The following is an 18,619-nucleotide window of genomic DNA, read 5'->3' on the forward strand; positions in this document are numbered from 1 at the left end:
ACTTCACACATACTGAGATCGCTAACGAGATCGTTGCTACGTCACAGTTTCTGTGACGAAACAACGACTTCATCAGCGATCTCGTTATGTTTGACACGTACCAACGATCCGCCCCCTGCTGTGAGATCGTTGGTCGTTGCTGAATGTCCTGGGCCATTTTTGGCTCGTTGGAGTCCTGCTGGGCAGGATGGATCTGTATGTCTGACACCAACGATCTCGTTAACGACCTAGATGAGAACTTAAGGTGTGACACGTAGGCGTGTAGTTGCGTCACCTTTTCCACACCCCCTCTGCACCGATTGGTTGGCGCCGAGAACAGTACTGCGTTCTGATTGGGTATCGTTTCATGCTTTGTTCCTTTTTGAGCCTTGCTTTGAAGATAGAACCTGCGACTACACCCGGATTAATTCGTACTTTGTTCCCGATTGCTTGCTTGCTTTTCGGATCGAAGCTGAAGTCGCAGGTTCTATCCTGATTTCTCTGTGCATCCTGGCTCCTGTAAATGGATGACCTGATGACCTTTCCTGTCAGGCTCTTGGAGGTGCAGTAATGGTGAAGAATGGTTTAGTGATGCATCCTGGCTACTCTTACACCTGTCGAAGGACGTAGGACTAATTTTATCCCTTCTCGATAGCTGTCTATTCTATGACAGAAGACAATGCCCTATGGCGCAAGTTTGGCATAATTAAGGATTGCTAATGTCACGCACGTAGTAGGAGAGGTCCGTATGCACTGCATGACACACGCGTTTGGACTGACAGGCGTCTGATGCACTACAAAAAACACCATAAACAAAGGGGGGACACTTTAACAACGGTGGGCTCTAGAGAGAGGAGTGAGGAGACACCTCCTAAACTCACTTCAAGCTGTTACCTGAGCCCCTGAGCAGGATACCTAATGTATAGGACATTACCCCAGCAGCTCTTTCCAGCAGGATGGCCAGAATAGAACGAATTCTATTAACAGCAAGGACTGCTAGGAAAACCCTACTATTTAAACCTAAAGGGGGCGTGGGCTCAAAGGAGCCACAGCTGACATGCAGTGCTAAGAGCTGCTGGCAACAAAACTGACATTAAATCAAGAGACACCAAAAGAAAGGAAACTTTATTTAAATGAGGAGTCAAGATGGAAAAGAAAGGCTCCAGTCCAAAACCTGTCAGTAGTCTCTAAACAGCAGAGAGACGACTGTGACAGCCTAATCTTGTTGAGCATCTCTGGGGCGAGGTAGAACAGGCCATTCCCAGCATATCAGTGCCTCCATCTAACAATCTTCTCTGTATGGGATGATATTCTTGGTGATTAATGTGTAATCTATCTGTGGGATCTAAGCCACCACAAAATACTGTGGGTCTAAAGGCCAAAGAGGGTCCAACAAGCAGCGGGGAAAGGATCCGGAAACCGAACCCTTCAGTGTATACCGTTCTTGTACAGGAGTCTCTACCTTCTCTGTCTAGCAGGATCCAGTGCAGTGACCTGTCATCCGAAAACATAGGAGCTTCTAGTTTATTTCCCTTGACGTCCTGACTCATAAGAAAACAAGAAGCTTATTACATCATCCGCCTAAGATTGGCATTTATTGTATGTAAAGCCTGGCATCAAACAGCTACCGACTACCTGTACAGCAGGCCCTGGACCTGGGATATGGGGTTAGAATAAAGTTATTTTGCTTTATAAAAATACATATATTGAGGAACAGCAAGGCGTTAACCATCTACAGGAGCAACAGGTCCACCCAATGTTCTATAGCAAAGGAAAGGTGGAGAAGTTGAAGGTCCGAATGTAAGAATGGGGTGGAGCCTCCTGTATTGGGGCATCAGACAAGGGCCCCAGCACTGACCCTCTGGTAAGGTTATAGGGCCACGTTTGGAGGTGTTTTCCAGGCTGCTATAAATAAGTGAATTATAAGTAGACTGGCAGCCCCCCATGCGTACGTGTCCCTTTAAACCGTGGGATCAGTGACATCACAAGTGTCTGTGCGTCTCCAAAATCGATGGACTTTGCACCAGGGGATGCTGGTTTCCTGAGGGCTTTGTTCTGCCAAGGGAATGATGGAGAGGACCTGTATGCTGTGCGTCTGCTGGAGCACCGTGTCCTCACGTCAGCAATGCGTTTACTCATAAAAATCCTAAGGGTCTTGTACTGAGAAGGATGAGAAGCCTGCATTGTAGGGGCTGTGTGCATGACATGGCGGTGGGGGCTATTGAGGTCTTCTCTACACCCGTAAACTTTTAGTTGGATCAAACAATATGATATTTAAGTCCTCCTTCTGGGAGGGGGTGGAATTGCGCTCCGTGGTAATGGGCTCTTTGGAGTGGGAGAGCAAGAGGGCAAAGCCCATAAGAGAATCTGAAATAGAACAAAATATATATATATTAGATTACTGAAAACCTGACATCCAAACACAAGGTATCACATAAGAAATAACGTACAATGATGATCGGTATCAATGCTTCATTCACATACAGAGCTACGCTCGTAATTCTGCAAAGTCAGAGCTCAGCAGGCAAGAAATCTGTGTAATGCAGCTATGACTTATGTTACTCAATGTTCACAGTCACAGATAGTGAACCCACTGGACCACAGGGGGAACCTAGGCTTACTTTTGTGGGAGTGGCTTAACTAAGTGCCCGCCACGAAGCAGAACACCAGGTGCCACTCCAAGGGTAGTAACTGGGATTGTGGCAGCTGAGCGGAGCAGGATGGCAGCAGGATCGGGGGTCAGGTAACGAGCAGGTCGGCACAGGTAGGACATACGGGGCTGGCAGGACAGAGCAGGAACACAGTCTGGATGGGGGAACAGGCAGGATGGGTACAAGAAGGTGCAGAAATTCTGGCACGGGTTATCAGTCTCAGGTGAACATACAAGGAACATCAGGCACAAGATATCAGGCTGAACTCTGGTCATCAGGGTCCAGTTCATCAGGCACAGATCACTAGGCATGGGACATCAGGCACAGGACATCGGACACAGGTGCAGCCAGGGTGGCTGAGGCAGACAGGACGACAGGTGCAGGTGGGTACAGACACAGGTAGAGGATATGTGGCGCCCTGGCCTAGCCAGGTCGTCACAGATAACATACAAACACCCCCCACCCCCATTAGACAGGGACACCAGCCAAACAAAAACCCTTGTTGCCTCCCTCCAGTGTCTGATGTCCACACCAGTTGGGGCGGAGCCAAGCGGTTGGCCCCACCCACCGAGGAGTTCACAGGCCTGGAGGCGGGAAAAGTGGGAGTTCAGTGTTGAGCAGTGAGGAGTGAGGAGTAAGCACTTGGGTGTCTGGGTTTGTGGCCCAGGCACTGACAGCAAGGTTGGCAGACGGTGGTAGCCGTCTGTAGGAGTGGTGAAGCAACGCGGAACCGTAGGACCGGGGTTGGGCGACGGCCCGCCGGTACCGACCGGGGAGCGAAGTGAAGCCAGCACACACAGGCAGGGCCATCGGACCCCGACCAGGCTAGGAGCCGCCGTCAATAGTCAGATCCGAATGTGACTGGAACCCCAGGGGTTTCACAACAGCAAAAGTCCCGATTGAAGGCAACCACCCACACCGTGAGGGTATACTACCACCTAAGGCTAGAGACCCAAGGGCCAGCGCCTGCGGGCAAACGGGCTCCTCCGGTACCCATACACCGGGGAGCGGACTACCGTTGGGAATGCATAGTAGTCAGAAGGAGAACATCAAGGTGAAGGGAAAGACAGCCGCCATCACCTGTCCGGGGAGAGACACTGCAACCGGCTGCGGGACCCGTCCATCCAGCCGTTTGGTTTACCGAGGACTTTGTACCTTTCTTGCTGAGTGAGTACACCCGTGCCATCCGGCACCGCGCCGCGCTGTCCCTGCAACCCTGCACCTCACCAACCCTGCCTCCCCGTCACAACATCACCGGGCCCCAGGACCACCGACCCCTACCCACGGAGGGAGAAAACAACATCCCAGCTGCTCCTTACCATTGCTCCAGGGATCCCCGTCATCAGCAGCGGTGGTGCCTATCTTCACCACGACCCTTGGGTGGTGTCACGGACTAAATTCCCCAAACCAACCACCCCTTTCACTCACGAACGAGGAGCGCCGCTCGAGTCCCCGGATCCGGCCCACCGCTCGAGCCACCGAGCAGCCATCGCAGCAGCGCCGGACCCGAGCGTTAGCGAGAGCACAGCAGCGATGGCGTCCTCCCCGCCCGTGACAGATATAGGCAGGTAAAGATGCAGGTGCAAGATAAAGGTTGGCACGGACGCAGAAAACAGGCAGGTACAGACATGGGTACGTGATACAGGCAAGTACCAGGGAACCGACAGGCACAAACAGGACAGGTTCAAGGAACAGAGACAAGACAGGCACAGCAGAGAAGAACTGGTTGCATGCAGCACTGATGCTGGAGGCTAGGAGACCACATCAGACAGGCAGAACCAATGTGACGCCCTGGCAAAACCAGGTAGTCACGGAGGTTGTACAAATCTCTCAGTTACAAAACTCCATCCTCCTTGGCAATCCAACACAAAACCCATACCCAGATGCACAACACCAGCCAGTAAAGCCTAGTCACCCCCCATGACAATAGGGGCACACAAGTGGGCGGGACCAGGCGGATGGGAGCGCCCACCTAGGGGTCCTGAGGTGTCAGGGGAGGGAACACAACAGTCGAAGTCTAGAATTGAGTGGGAACAGTAGTCGAGTGCTGACAGTTGAAGTGGAGGAGTCTGAAGTACATCGGAGTCAGGGGTTGGGGCCCCTGGACTACCGGACTAGGTGGCAGACGGCAAGCAGGACCACAGGCGACGGAGATCCGGCCGTGGGAGACCTTAAGTAGACCGGGGAAGGGTTGTAGCCCGTCGCTGCCGACAACGGGAATCTGGTCCGAAGGCCGTGCACAGACGGGGTGCCTGGACCCTAGGGCAAGGAAGGTTTCAAGCCCCTTGTCAATTGACCAGCCTGGAACAAGGTTTCAGGCCTTGTTCCACAGTAATTCAGAGACCGAAATGGAAGCCCAACGCGGGTGATAGGGTGTCCGCCTGAACCCACAGAGATCCCAAGGGTTAGATTTCGTGGGCCACAGCTCCCAACATACACAGTACCGGGAGTGGACTTCCCCGTTCCAAGCGTAGTTGTCCCATTGAAGACACAAACACTGAGTGTAGGAGGAAGCGACCCCTGTTTGCTATACCCGCGTGTGGGACCCAAGTACACCCGCCGGAAGCAACCGGTCACTGGCAATTTCATTTACCACTGGACTTTGTGCAATTCTTTGGAACTGTGAGTACACCATCCATCCCCGGTCCAACCGTGCATGTCATTCTCCACAGCCACCACTCTCGTACACCATGGCCCCCGGGACTACACCTCCCCTACCCGTGGAGGGGATTCCATCCTGCTGCCCCGCTCCATCAGCCCCGGGCGTCCCATCACCAGGCAGCGGCGGTGCTACCAACTCACCAAAACCCACGGGTGGCGTCACTGACAAACCAATCCCCTGTAAATACCCCCCTTTCCTATGGTTGTGAGGACGGATGGCCGTACGAGCCCGGGTCCGGCTACCACTCGAGCCGCAGCAACGAACCCGGATCTGAGCAGCCCCTGCAGCGGCCCGGCCCCCTTCCGCAACAACCAACACTCATGTTAGGATCAGAGTCCTAATGCATTGCTCTGGCCCCTCTCATCAGGGGGGAGGAGCTTTAAGTATCTGGTGACTCCCAGTGATAGGCTGGGGACACCTTAGCGCATGCGCATGCGCGTGCTTTCTAATAAAAGGACAGGAAGCATACAGGGGCACCCCCTAGGCTGGAGACCAGGAAACCCCAAACAACATGTGCAAGGCCTGGGGCCTAGGCAGGAGCTGAAGACCACGCACATGGGGGCATCTTCGGGGATGATGAGCCAGGGCACTGCACTACATGTGGATGGCAATGAAGGGACACAGAGGACAATAAAACTTATGCATGGCTAAGGGGGTATGAGTCGAGGACCACGCAACACGAGGCTGGTCATGCAGGTAAGAAGAGGGCACAGAAGCCGACACTCACGTGGGTATGCACGGGGGACGAGCTGGGGACTGTACTAAACATGGACGGCAAGGAAGAGAGGAGAGACACCGCGTTAAGACGTGGAGGAGCGCCAGCATATTAGAGGAGCCCGCGCTACACCGCACAAAAGAAGGAACGCAAAGTCGTACGTTAAGAAACATTTTCATACACATCTCCGTACATTGTGCACCTTAGTCCATCTTAGTGGGAAATCTTGTGTAATTCTGATTCGTTTGTTTACGGGAATTGAATCGAGGTCTCCTGTTGGAAGAAACTGTTCGGATCATGATGTTCCTGGATGACTACAGGCTCATTTCATGAGAGAAACTTCAGCACAACAGGCGACAGCACGGTTTGTTTACCATTACAGGATATTTGAATAAGATTAAAAGGGTCAAGAGGGCATCCTGGGCTACTGTTCACACAAGCCACCATGTGAACAATCCAAACAGCTACATACAAGGATCATATGAGAACATCAACACTTACAATAACACTGACCACATCCACACATTATATTACTGAGAGGTTGTCAACCTCGCTCCCTGATGAATCATAGAATCATAGAATGGTGGAGTTGGAAGGGACCTCAAGGGCCATCGGGTTCAACACCCTGCGAGTGCAGGTTTTCCTAATGCAAATTCCTTTAAAGGGGTTGTATGATCTCCTACCTTCAGGAGCACACCGTCTCTCTGCCTCTTGACTTCCTGATTGGCGGTGGCGGTATGCTCCTGATGATTCTGTTCAGACCAGCAGTTAATAACAGGTAAATGTTGCTCATTTTTACAATTTTGACGCAATAAATATAAGACAACCCCTTTAAAATCATCGAGAGGTGTCTGCTAATATGGAGATATCCATAGACAAGGGATCCTGGGAAATGCCCGTAGGAGCAGGATCTTCTGGATTCTCACCTCCTTAGAACAGGCCACAGTCCTTCAGGTTTTCTTTGATGATAATGTCTGTAACGGCATCAAACACAAACTTAACGTTCTCTGTGTCGGTGGCGCAGGTCATGTGGCTGTAAATTTCCTTCACGTCTCGTCGCATATTCAGCTCGAGGAACTGAGTCTTTATGTAGTTCCCGGCATCTTCATATGTGTTTGGGCCTGGGTTATGACAAAGGTAAAGATATGAAGTAGTGAGGTAATAATTGGGGTGTCATGTCCCAAGCCCTCTACCCCGTCCTCTCACCATCGTAGTCTGGGAAGCAGATGCTCAGATGGGCTTTCTTGATCTTTTCTGTGAAGACATCTTTCTTATTGAGGAAAAGTACGATGGAAGTTGTGGCAAAGTAACGGTGGTTACAGATACTGTTGAAGAGGTGCAGGCTTTCATGCATTCGGTTCTACAAGAGAAGAAAGGAAGAATCGTGCTGACGATACTGCAGATATTTTCAGAAGTGTCTAGAAACTAAAGGGAAACTCCACTTGGATACTTGGCCAACCTATATCTTCAGAACTTCATATGTCAGTACCCATGCACATTAGATGGTTGACCAGTCCTGCTTAAGGGTGGCTTTACATGCTACGATATCAGTACCAATATCGCTAGCATGCGACCCACCCCCATTGTTTGTGCGAAACGGGCATATCGCTGCCCGTGGCGCACAAAATCGCGCACCCGCGTCACACATACTTACCTGCATAGCGACGTCGCTGTGACTGGAGTACCGCCTCCTTTGTAAGGGGGCGGTCCGCTCGGCGTCACAGCGACATCACTGAGCGGCCGCCCAATGAAAGCGGAGGGGCGGAGATGAGCGGGACGAACATCCCACCCACCTCCTTCCTTCCGCATTATGGCCGGCGGCAGGTAGGAGATGTTCCTCGTTCCTACGGGGGTCACACACAGCGATGTGCACTGCCGCAGGAACGAGGAACAACAACGGGAAAGCGATAGTATCGATAATTGGGAGCAGACCCCCATGTCAATGAGGAGCGATTTTGGACGTTTTTGCAACGATCCAAAATCGCTCCTTGAAGTCACACACAACGAGATCGCTACAGCGACCAGATGTGCGTCACAAATTCTGTGACCCCAACGAGATCGCTGTAGCAAAATCGTAGCGTGTAAAGCCCGCTTAAGTCTGAGGGTCTGGCTGACATCTAATGTGTATGTGGCCATTACTCTGGGTTAAAGTTTTATGGGCCACTGATTTCTTATTTAAAGAGGTTTTGTCTCCAAAATATACTTTGTAGTATGGTAGCTTGCAGATATCTGAAGTTATGAGTACAAATGTGATCATTAAATGATGATGAGGCATCTTAGGAAGCCATTTAATAGACATCACTAGTTCCTTAGTATTTCTATGACACTATAAATAAAAAATATGTTGGAGGCATTGATGGGTTCACAGTAACAGGGATGGGTCATTTACCACTTCATCGTCTTCCACCAGGACCATATCATATGCGCTCAGAGCAGCAATAAATATTATGCAGGTGACACCTTCAAAGCAGTGGATCCACTTCTTACGCTCAGATCGCTGACCTCCTACATCAAACATCCTGCGACAAAGGGACATATATTAGGGGGTCCGAGCACAGTTGACAGTGCCCCTTTCCTGATAACACCCCAGGTGTTGCCTATTCCACAATAATTACAATATGGCCAACCTACCTAAAGTTTAGATCTTTAAAACCAAATTGTGTTTCAATGATGCCAGTGGTCTTCACTCGGGACCTGAGGACATCTTGCTCAGTAGGGACGTACCCTGGGGTCACCAGTCTTTCCAGGTCATTCAGATAACTGAAGAAGAATGAGGACACTCAAGAACACTCTTCATGTGTGTCTACATGTGATACCTGGCCAACTCACTGGAAGGTCAACCACTCGAAGTGAACTCTGCCAGTAAGTGAGAACCATGGAGATGTTTACTGTCCATCTACGAAGATACCTACTATCCTGCTGAATCATTGAGCTGATATTCAGAGGCACGGTCAAAGCAAGCCTGGATACCAGTATCTTTCCACAGGCGTCCGATGATGTCTGACATCTCTTTTGGCATGGTGCCTTCATCAATTGTGTCTGCCAAGTGCATGAGTTTTCGGGCATCATCCTGGAAATAAGAAACACTGATAACTCAAATTTCAGCCTGGTGATGGTGTGCAGCTAAGCATGGTCTCTACTGTAAGGGCTACTTTGCACACAGAGATAAATCTGCGGCAGATCTGTGGTTGCAGTGAAATTGTGGACAATCAGTGCCAGGTTTGTGGCTGTGTACAAATGGAACAATATGTCCATGATTTCACTGCAACCACAGATCTGCCAAAGATTTATCTGTGTGTGCAAAGTACCCCTAAGAAGGTAGTGGTAGAGCTTGGGCCCATGGGTACATGGGCCCCTGTGCACTGAGGTCTCGCTGCAGCCACTTTATGACTATGGATGATTAGTTGTGTAATGTTCTGTGCTGTCAGCTACATTCAAGCTGTCTGATGATTCCTCACCTGTCGGGCAGGGTCACCATACTGGATGTTCAGAGTGTTCATAGCTTTGACAATGGCCAGCATAGACTGAAGTGTGTTACCATAAATAATGGAGATAAACTCCAGGCATTCCTCTAGGGAGTAACCATCCTGGTGAATAATTCTGCAGGAAATAAAGCAATACATTTAAAGCGGGTAATAAAACAAAGGCACTGAAGAAGCAAAACAATCAGCGACTCCAGTATGAAGGCAGAAGTGTAGCCATAAACAGATATTATATGGACATGAGATGGATTGCAGGCTATCTTCCATGCTGCACCGCACCTACTCCATTATCTCAGACTACCACCCTATTTGTGTTTTCCAACATGTCCCAAAAGCCACTGGCAGAGATGTCTGACAGGGGCTCTATCTGATAGAAAACACAGCACTTAGGCTGCTTTCACACATCCGGCTTGAGCTCTGCGGCTCAATCCGGCTGTGCAAGCTATGCAACGGATGCGGTGAACACACCGCATCCTTTGCATAAGTTTTTCCTTTGCGGCCAGTGGCAAAAACCGCATGCGGCGGCCGGATGCGGTTATTGCCGCATCGCGCCGCATCCGGCCGCCATAGGCATGCATTGAAAAATGCGCCGCATCGGCCGAATGCGGCGCGATGCGTTTTTTTTTGCCGCACGAAAAAACGTGCCAGGCAACGTTCCATCCGGCCGCCGCATCGGCTAAATCTGCTGCATGCGGCAAAAACCGGACCGAACGCGCGCCCATGCGGCACAATGCGGCACTAATTAAAGTCTATGCAGAAAAAACGCAACCGGCAGCAAAAAAAAACGGTTGCGATTTTCCTGCAAAGTGCCGTATTGTGCCGCATTGCAGAAACCGGAGGTGTGAAAGCAGCCTTAGGCAGAGGAATATTTGGAAGAGATAGCTGTATCTGTACCATCAGTCAAACCATCATGCAGCCAACAGCTATCTATACTGTATGTGCGGCTGAAAGCTGTCTCCATAATGATCCTATACCAGAAGATTGATCAATGACTGTTCAGCCATCAATCTAAATTCATCTTCATTTATATCATGCATACAGTCATATGAACAAGTTTGGGCACCCCTATTAATGTTAACCTTTTTTCTTTATAACAATTTGGGGTTTTGCAACAGCTGTTTCAGTTTCATATATGTAATAACTGATGGACTCAGTAATATTTCTGGATTGAAATGAGGTTTATTGTACTATCAGAAAATGTGCAATCCGCATTTAAACAAAATTTGACCGGTGTAAAAGTATGGGCACCCTTACCAATTTTTTTATTTGAACACTCCTAACTACTTTTTACTGACTTACTGAAGCATTAAATTGGTTTTGTAACCTCATTGAGCTTTGAACTTCATAGGAAGGTGTATCCAATCATGAGAAAAGGTATTTAAGGTGGCCACTTGCAAGTTGTTCTCCTATTTGAATCTCCTATGAAGAGTGGCAACATGGGCTTCTCAAAACAACTCTCAAATGATCTGAAAACAAAGATTATTCAACATAGTTGTTCAGGGGAAGGATAGAAAACTTGTCTCAGAGATTTAAACTGTCAGTTTCCACTGTGAGGAACATAGTAAGGAAATGGAAGAACACAGGTACAGTTCTTGTTAAGCCCAGAAGTGGCAGGCCAAGAAAAATATCAGAAAGGCAGAGAAGAAGAATGGTGAGAACAGTAAAGGACAATCCACAGACCACCTCCAAAGACCTGCAGCATCATCTTGCTGCAGATGGTGTCAATGTGCATCAGTCAAAAATACAGCACACTTTGCACAAGGAGAAGCTGTATGGGAGAGTGATGCGAAAGAAACCGTTTTTGCAAGCACGCCACAAACAGAGTTGCCTGAGGTATACAAAAGCACATTGGGACAAGCCAGTTACATTTTAGAAGAAGGTCCTGTGGACTGATGAAACAAAGATTGAGTTGTTTGGTCATACAAAAAGGCGTTATGCATGGAGGCAAAAAAACACGGCATGCCAAGAAAAGCACTTGCTACCCACAGTAAAATTTGGTGGAGGTTCCATCATGCTTTGGGGCTGTGTGGCCAATGTCGGCACCGGGAATCTTGTTAAAGTTGAGGGTCGCATGGATTCAACTCATTATCAGTAGATTCTTGACAATAATTTGCAAGAATCAGTGACGAAGTTGAAGTTACGCAGGGGATGGATATTTCAGCAAGACAATGATCCAAAACACCGCTCCAAATCTACTCAGGCATTCATACAGAGGAACAATTACAATGTTCTGAAATGGCCATCCCAGTCCCCAGACCTGAATATCATTGAACATCTGTGGGATGATTTGAAGCGGTTGTCCATGCTCAGCGACCATCAAACTTAACTAAACAGGAATTGTTTTGTAAACAGGAATGGTCAAAAATACCTTCATCCAGGATCCAGGAACTCATTAAAAGCTACAGGAAGCGACTAGAGGCTATGATTTTTGCAAAAGGAGGATCTACAAAATATTAATGTCACTTTTATGTTGAGGTGCCCATACTTTTGCACCGGTCAAATTTTGTTTAAATGCGGATTGCACATTTTCTGTTAGTACAATAAACCTCATTTCAATCCAGAAATATTACTGAGTCCATCAGTTATTAGTTATATGAAACCGAAATAGCTGTTGCAAAACCCCAAATTGTTATGAAGAAAAAAGGTTAACATTAATAGGGGTGCCCAAACTTTTTCATATGACTGTATGTGGCAGGACACTATTCAGTGTTTTACTGTATTGTCTGATTATGCCTGTATACCTGACTTCTGTACAGTGCTGGGGAATGTGTTGGTGCTAAACATGAGACAAGATAGTTGTGTATTGTACTCACTTCATCTGTTTTACAATGGTGCTTTTTCCGGATTCTCCAGCTCCTAAAAAAATGAAGAATAGAAACATGTCTATTACAATGTGTACTGGAAGCTGCTCCATGGTCTCCAATCTTTTTCAGAAGTATTAGAGTGTGATGAGGAGCCCTCCTGACCCCTGGATTTGGTCATTATATGGATTGAGTACACCTTGTTGTGGTATGTACCCTATGTGATTTACATATACTATGGTAATATTTACTTACTCCATGGTATATGCTCATTTTGTTTTTGTCTTAGGTTTTACCCATTAAAGGGAACCAACCATCAGGATTTTCATATATATATAAAGTAAAGCTAGGGCTATACTAGGGCTAAGATGCTGAATGTAAGCATATCTTTTGTTCAGAGATTTAATGTTTTATTTCAGAAATATCTGCCAGTATAGTTCCAGCAATGTACTGCAATTTGATTGACAGGTGCAACAGGAAGGGAAGATGTGGGTTGGGTCTTGCTATCTATTCCCGCCCTTGTCTGTCTGCCTGCGCTGGAATTAATGTCTATGTCAGCGACAGAGGAGGAAGGCCAGGCAGACAGACTGGCGGGAATAGATTGCAAGACCCGACCGACCCACATATTCCCTTGCTGTTGCACCTGTCAATCAAATAGCAGTGCTTTGCAGGAACTTTACTTGTACATATTGCTGAAATAAAACATCCAATCTCTGAACAAAAGGTATGCTTAGATTCAGCATCCTAGTATACACTGGCTTTACTCTATATATGAAAATCCTGATGGTTGGTTCCCTTTAAATGGCCACAGTGTAAACGTGCTCTTACTCATTGCTCGCATACCAGCTCATTTCTTTAGTTTCATTGTATGAAATTCTTGCAGATTTGTGCATCAACATCTTGTGAATTACAGATTGGATTTTTCCCTGATTGATCATTTGTTTTGCTCCCATGATGTGACATCACAGACTCAGAGCTTCATGCTAATAATATGGAAGTTTAACCCCCATACACATTAGACGTCTGTCGTCTGAATAATGCTTCACCCGATCGTTCGGCCAGCAGCCATCTCTGCCAACACTCCCATATACAGGAGCGCTCCTGTGTTGTCTGAAAAAGCTTCCTACTAGCATTTCTAAGGCCAGCTTATTTGTCGGAAAGCAAAATTATCGGGAGTCCAAAATCAGACATGCCCAATCAACATTTCTCCTGGTGATTAGTTGGCCAGCGCTCTCAACACATTAGTGTTGAGTCGGCTGACATTAGTCTAATATGTATGGGGGGCCAGTTGAGCGTACATTAGTGCGGGTGTTAGGATTGACCACAGCCTGATGTCTGTAGGTTGCTTGAGTGGTTCTAAGTGTTCAACAGCTTGTAGGGCGGTTAAGGCTACACCCCCCCCCTGCAGAAGCGGCAGGTATGGGTTTATCTGCTATAATAAATTGTATGTGTATTGCATTTGGCCACCAGGTGGCAGTGTGGGTTTGTGACAGCCGCCCTGGTTAGGTAAACAATGGGTTAGGAGAAAGGAGGAGGATAGGTTAGTGTATATATAGGACAGTATATAGATGGAGGGTAGGAGAGTCCCCAGGAGGAGATAGAAAGAAGAAGTCATTTATTTTACTAATTGACGATCCTAAGGGTCACCCCTTTGATCACAGACACGCGGGGTCCTGCTGTTAAGAGTACTGTGGAACTGCGTCCCCAGAAGTGGGGTTTAGTTTGGTCTGTCGGGGAGGCGCTGTCTTTCCTGGATACGAATACCCTAAGAAATCCCCTGCAAGACTGAAAGTCTCTGAGAAGGGGAGGTCCTGACCTAAAGCACAAGCGGAGGAGTGCTGTCGCATGTAGACTTTCCAAAGCGCAAGCTAATCCCTGTGGGTGGGACGGATAGGCTTCAGGACTACTTGAATCGGGGCCTAGTGGTATCTAATGGAGCCCAGGTGCCAGGAAAGTGGTTGGCCGTTAAATTATATGTGGAAGTGGTGCCGGAGGGAACCCCATCGGGACCAGCAGTGGTGACAATGTAGTGCATGAGAAGACAGATACTGTAAAGAAGAATAGTAAAGTCCCGTTGTTAAAAGATCCGGTGTGCACTTTATTGTCTCAGGGAGCGAATAGATTGAAGAATGGACTGTGGTGGAGTCATCCTTTTAGTGGAACGGCGACTGGTAGGCAAGGGGTTACCGAGTGGCTGCTCGGCGGCCTGGCAACCCCTATATACACGACTACCACTGCCGCCCCGTGGCCCACACAAGCTAACTAGTGATAAATTTATGTAGCCTCAGGGCAAACGTACCATATGTACAACACATGCAGCTGCAAGAGACCACCGATACTTTAAAGCTCCTGCAGTCTACTACATAGTAAGGGACCAAGCTGATGCTGGGGCTCCCAATTACTGCACAGCGTTACATAGATTTAACAGGGCGCTCTATGGTGGGATTGTGGAAAGTAAGTGGCTCCTATACTGTACTTGTCCATTGTAGCATGTCTCTGATGATAACTAATGTCCACATAGAGAGCTTACCGATGGCACATGTGTGATTACTGCACTGACCTTCTGCTTAATCTTAAGATTCTGCTTCTAAGAATGGAGCAGATTTAATGGGATAGAAGAAGTGTATCCAGGATCAGCTGCCAGGTATCCCCCTCCACCTGATATGATGAGACTACAGGGCTCAGAGCCGACAAGCACGGTCAGATTGGTAATTATAATGCCCTGTAATGTAATAGCATCATTACAACATCTATTTTTTTCCCATTCTCCAGAACATGGTGGAACACATTTAGAGCCTGGATGTTGGATGGAGAGTGATGACAACTTGTCTCTTCAGGACTCCCCATAGGTGCTCGGTTGGAGTCAGATCAATAGACACACTACGACTGAATCACTATCACCCTGTTCTTCAGAAATGCAGCCGTGGTATTAGATGTGTCTGTTTTGTACCATTATCATTTTGGAGAAGTGCAAAGAGTGATGGCGGCATCTTCTCTGTCACTATAGAGCAGTACACCTGTGAATTCATGACCCCATCAATGACATCTAGTCCGCGACAACGGCAGCGCTCATGTACTCCACATAAGGATGTGGCCACCACCATGTCTCACTGTAGGCACAATGTGGATAAAGTATGTATATACATGAAAAGCTGCCTGGTGCCTCCACAGTGACAATTATTTTTTTCACTCACTTGTATAGTGCCATTAATTCCACATCACTTTACAGACATCGCATAACTGGAGAATTAGGCATGAACCGCACATCCAAAAATCATCAGTTGATCTAATGCCGCTAGGTAAAAATTTAAATACCTGAACATGAGGTTCTTAGTTTAACATTCTGATCAGACTGTATGAAGCCCACTGCCACGTCACGGCGAACCTCAGATTGGGTCTGTAACTTATCTGAAGCCTTAAAAAGTGCAGGGCCGCGTGCCAACCACCGCCTCAGTGACAGTGCACCAGCAGGGCAGGTGACCTGGTGCCTCACAACAACTATACTGTAAGGCTGAGTCCCCATGACTCCAGGCCACACTGCCCCACTGACACAAAACCACCAAAACAATGGCCGCCGGCATTTTTGCCTACCAGCATTAGATCCAAGTATGATCTTTTGGATGTGTGGTCCATCTCTTTTTCTACAGTTATTGCGCTTTACAGGCATCATCATCACATTGGAGCGCACAATCTACATTCCCTATCAGTCTGTCTTTTGGATCGTGGGAGGAAACCCACACAACACCGGGAGAACATACAAACTCATTGCTGATGTTACGCTTGGAGAGAGATTTGAACCCAGGACCCCAGTGAAGCAAAGCAACCATGCAAACCACTGAACCAAGACAGTTCCTGTCCAAAACACACTGATGTATTTCTGAAGAAGAACAGTGTGACATTGATCAGTGGCCGAATGTCTCCTGATCTGAACCCAACCGAGCACCTATGGGGAGTCCTGAAAAGACAAGATGTCATCACTCTCCATCCAGCATTCAGGCTCTGAAAGAGATTGTTCTGGAGGAATACAACAAAAAGATGTAATATGTCACCAACTTTTTTAGCCCTGGTCTAGAAGACTTGGTACTGTCCTTACAATTTTGTCATGTTATGGGGGAAAAAATTTCTGTACAACTGAGTTTTGTTGAAATTCTGGAAATTGTTCTTGTGTTAAGATATTGGTTAAAATTTTACTTTTCAAAGAGGGTGTGCTTATTTATGCTGATCACTGTTGATGTACCACGCTGCATATACTAATATTTGTAACACCCCTGGACATAGAGTGTTCTCTTTAGCTAATACTGTGGCATCGATGACTGTAATTCGGTCAGATTACTATCCTCAAGGTGCCACATCCAAAACATTGTGCTCTTCTGTCCTTAATCTGTTTGTAAACCGAGCACTAAGCAGAGGATTAATGTCCTCACCCAAATCCCAGAGCTGGACACCTGCGCGCAGTGACCGAGACATACGAATGACGGCGAGGGGTACAAAATACAGCACTGGAAATGGCTCCTACCAAATTACCAACAACAGAAGAGAATAACTATGAATATCTGCATACAGATGGATAGAAAGAAAGATAGATGATAAAGAGATAATAAGATTAAATAGATGAATAAATATAACCGATAGAGATTGATCGTACATATATAATAGAGGGGAGATATACAGATTGATCACTTTTCTGATTTCTCTCGTGGAGTTATGACTTTCTTCTACACAGATACAGACAGACACGACATAGACACCAGATAAATAGATGGACTGATAGGTTATGGACATCATAGATACATGGGTATAGGATAGTGGTTGTTTTCGGTTTTCCTTTTCTTACCACTTGTCCCTTTGTCCGGTCGCTGACTCCTGTGGTTCCCCAGTGCTGTGGACTATGTTGGTGCCATGTGTAGCTTATGATTATTTACGTCGGTGCCACTCACCCAGTAGAAGCAGTTTCACCGTCCTGGCATCCTTTTCGGCATCTTCCCTGAGTTTCTTCTCCAGTTCTCGGGAATGCTTCTCCTCGGCGCTGGCTCCGGCTCCCATACTTCACGTGGCCCAAGTCAAACCGTGCTGGAGAATATTCCGACTTCCTCTGGCGATCCTCTTTCTGGGCCAAAGAGTGGACAGCTGGCTGTGTGACCACCACTAGGACTGTCGGAGGAATGAGTCCTATCCCCCTTCCAAATCTCATCTGCTCTAATTCGCAATAGGATTTTACAGCCATATCTTGTCATGTGACTCTTAGGAGCCTATAGCGGTCAAGGACAGGTAAAGGGGTGAGACAGGTGTATGTGTTGCTGAGCTCAGCTGAAGTCCAAAACCCTACACAGAAGTGTCCTTATCCAGGGAAGAGGTTTATCTTAAATCTCTGTATACGCTGAGTCCAGGGAGGAAAGACTTACACTGATCCTCCTGCACCTTCACCAGCACGTCTACAAATAGCGCACTCCTACGCCTTGTGTCTGCCGGATCCAACCATACACCCAGCAAATATTCATATAATTAATAATAATAATTTTATTCATTAATATAGCGCTATTAATTCCACAGCGCTTTACATACAATAGCAACTCTGTCCCCATTGGGACTCACAATCTAGAGTCCCTATCTGTATGTCTTTGGAGTGTGGGAGGAAACCCACGCAAACACGGGGAGAATATACAAACTCCTTGTAGATAGTGTCCTTGGTGGGATTTGAACCCAGGATCCCAGCGCTTCAAGACTGCAGTGCTAACCACTGAGCCACCGTGCCACCCATATATCCTGTTTACGTCTATAAACCCCATATATAATCATGTATCCCATATATGACCATACATCATGTCTCTTTCATACATCCCATATATGTCCATACATCATATCTATGTCCATACATCCCATATATGTCCAAACATCTTATATATGACCATACATCATGTCTATGTCCATATATCCCATATATGTTCATACATGATAACTATGTCCATACATCATGTCTATGTCCATACATCCCACACATGTCCATACATCATGTCTATGTCCATAAAGCTCATATATGTCCATACATCATGTCTATGTCCATATATACCATATATGTTCATACTTGCTAACTATGTCCATACATCATGTCTATGTCCATAAAGCCCATATACAGTTAGGGCCATCCAGAAATATTTGGACAGTGACACAATTTTCGCGAGTTGGGCTCTGCATGCCACCACATTGGATTTGAAATGAAACCTCTACAACAGAATTCAACTGCAGATTGTAACGTTTAATTTGAAGGTTTGAACAAAAATATCTGATAGAAATTGTAGGAATTGTACACATTTCTTTACAAACACTCCACA

General features: G+C 47.2%; 1 protein-coding gene across 1 annotated transcript; it reads right to left on the reverse strand.

Annotated features, from left to right (window-relative positions):
* Positions 1–1,746: 1,746 nt before the first annotated feature.
* LOC142301572 (guanine nucleotide-binding protein G(t) subunit alpha) lies at positions 1,747–17,333 on the reverse strand. The gene is made up of 9 exons (XM_075342595.1): positions 17,228–17,333; positions 12,303–12,345; positions 9,466–9,607; positions 8,920–9,077; positions 8,639–8,767; positions 8,397–8,526; positions 7,214–7,367; positions 6,934–7,128; positions 1,747–2,346 (listed from the first exon to the last, which is right to left on the reverse strand). Exons 1-8 carry the CDS (start codon positions 17,331–17,333, stop codon positions 6,938–6,940), a joined length of 1,053 nt encoding a protein of 350 aa, XP_075198710.1. The 3' UTR covers positions 1,747–2,346; positions 6,934–6,937.
* Positions 17,334–18,619: the final 1,286 nt, after the last annotated feature.

This window comes from Anomaloglossus baeobatrachus, chromosome 4 (assembly GCF_048569485.1).
Source record: "Anomaloglossus baeobatrachus isolate aAnoBae1 chromosome 4, aAnoBae1.hap1, whole genome shotgun sequence".
Classification (NCBI taxonomy): domain Eukaryota; kingdom Metazoa; phylum Chordata; class Amphibia; order Anura; family Aromobatidae; genus Anomaloglossus; species Anomaloglossus baeobatrachus.

Coding starts and splice junctions, on each gene's coding strand:
- LOC142301572 (XM_075342595.1), bottom strand. CDS start 17,333: ATGGGAGCCGGAGCCAGCGCCGAGGAGAAGCATTCCCGAGAACTGGAG. Junction 9,078..9,465: donor ATGGTGACCCTGCCCGACAG/GTGAGGAATCAT, acceptor TCTTATTTCCAG/GATGATGCCCGAAAACTCAT. Junction 7,129..7,213: donor CTGCTTCCCAGACTACGATG/GTGAGAGGACGG, acceptor GTCATAACCCAG/GCCCAAACACATATGAAGAT.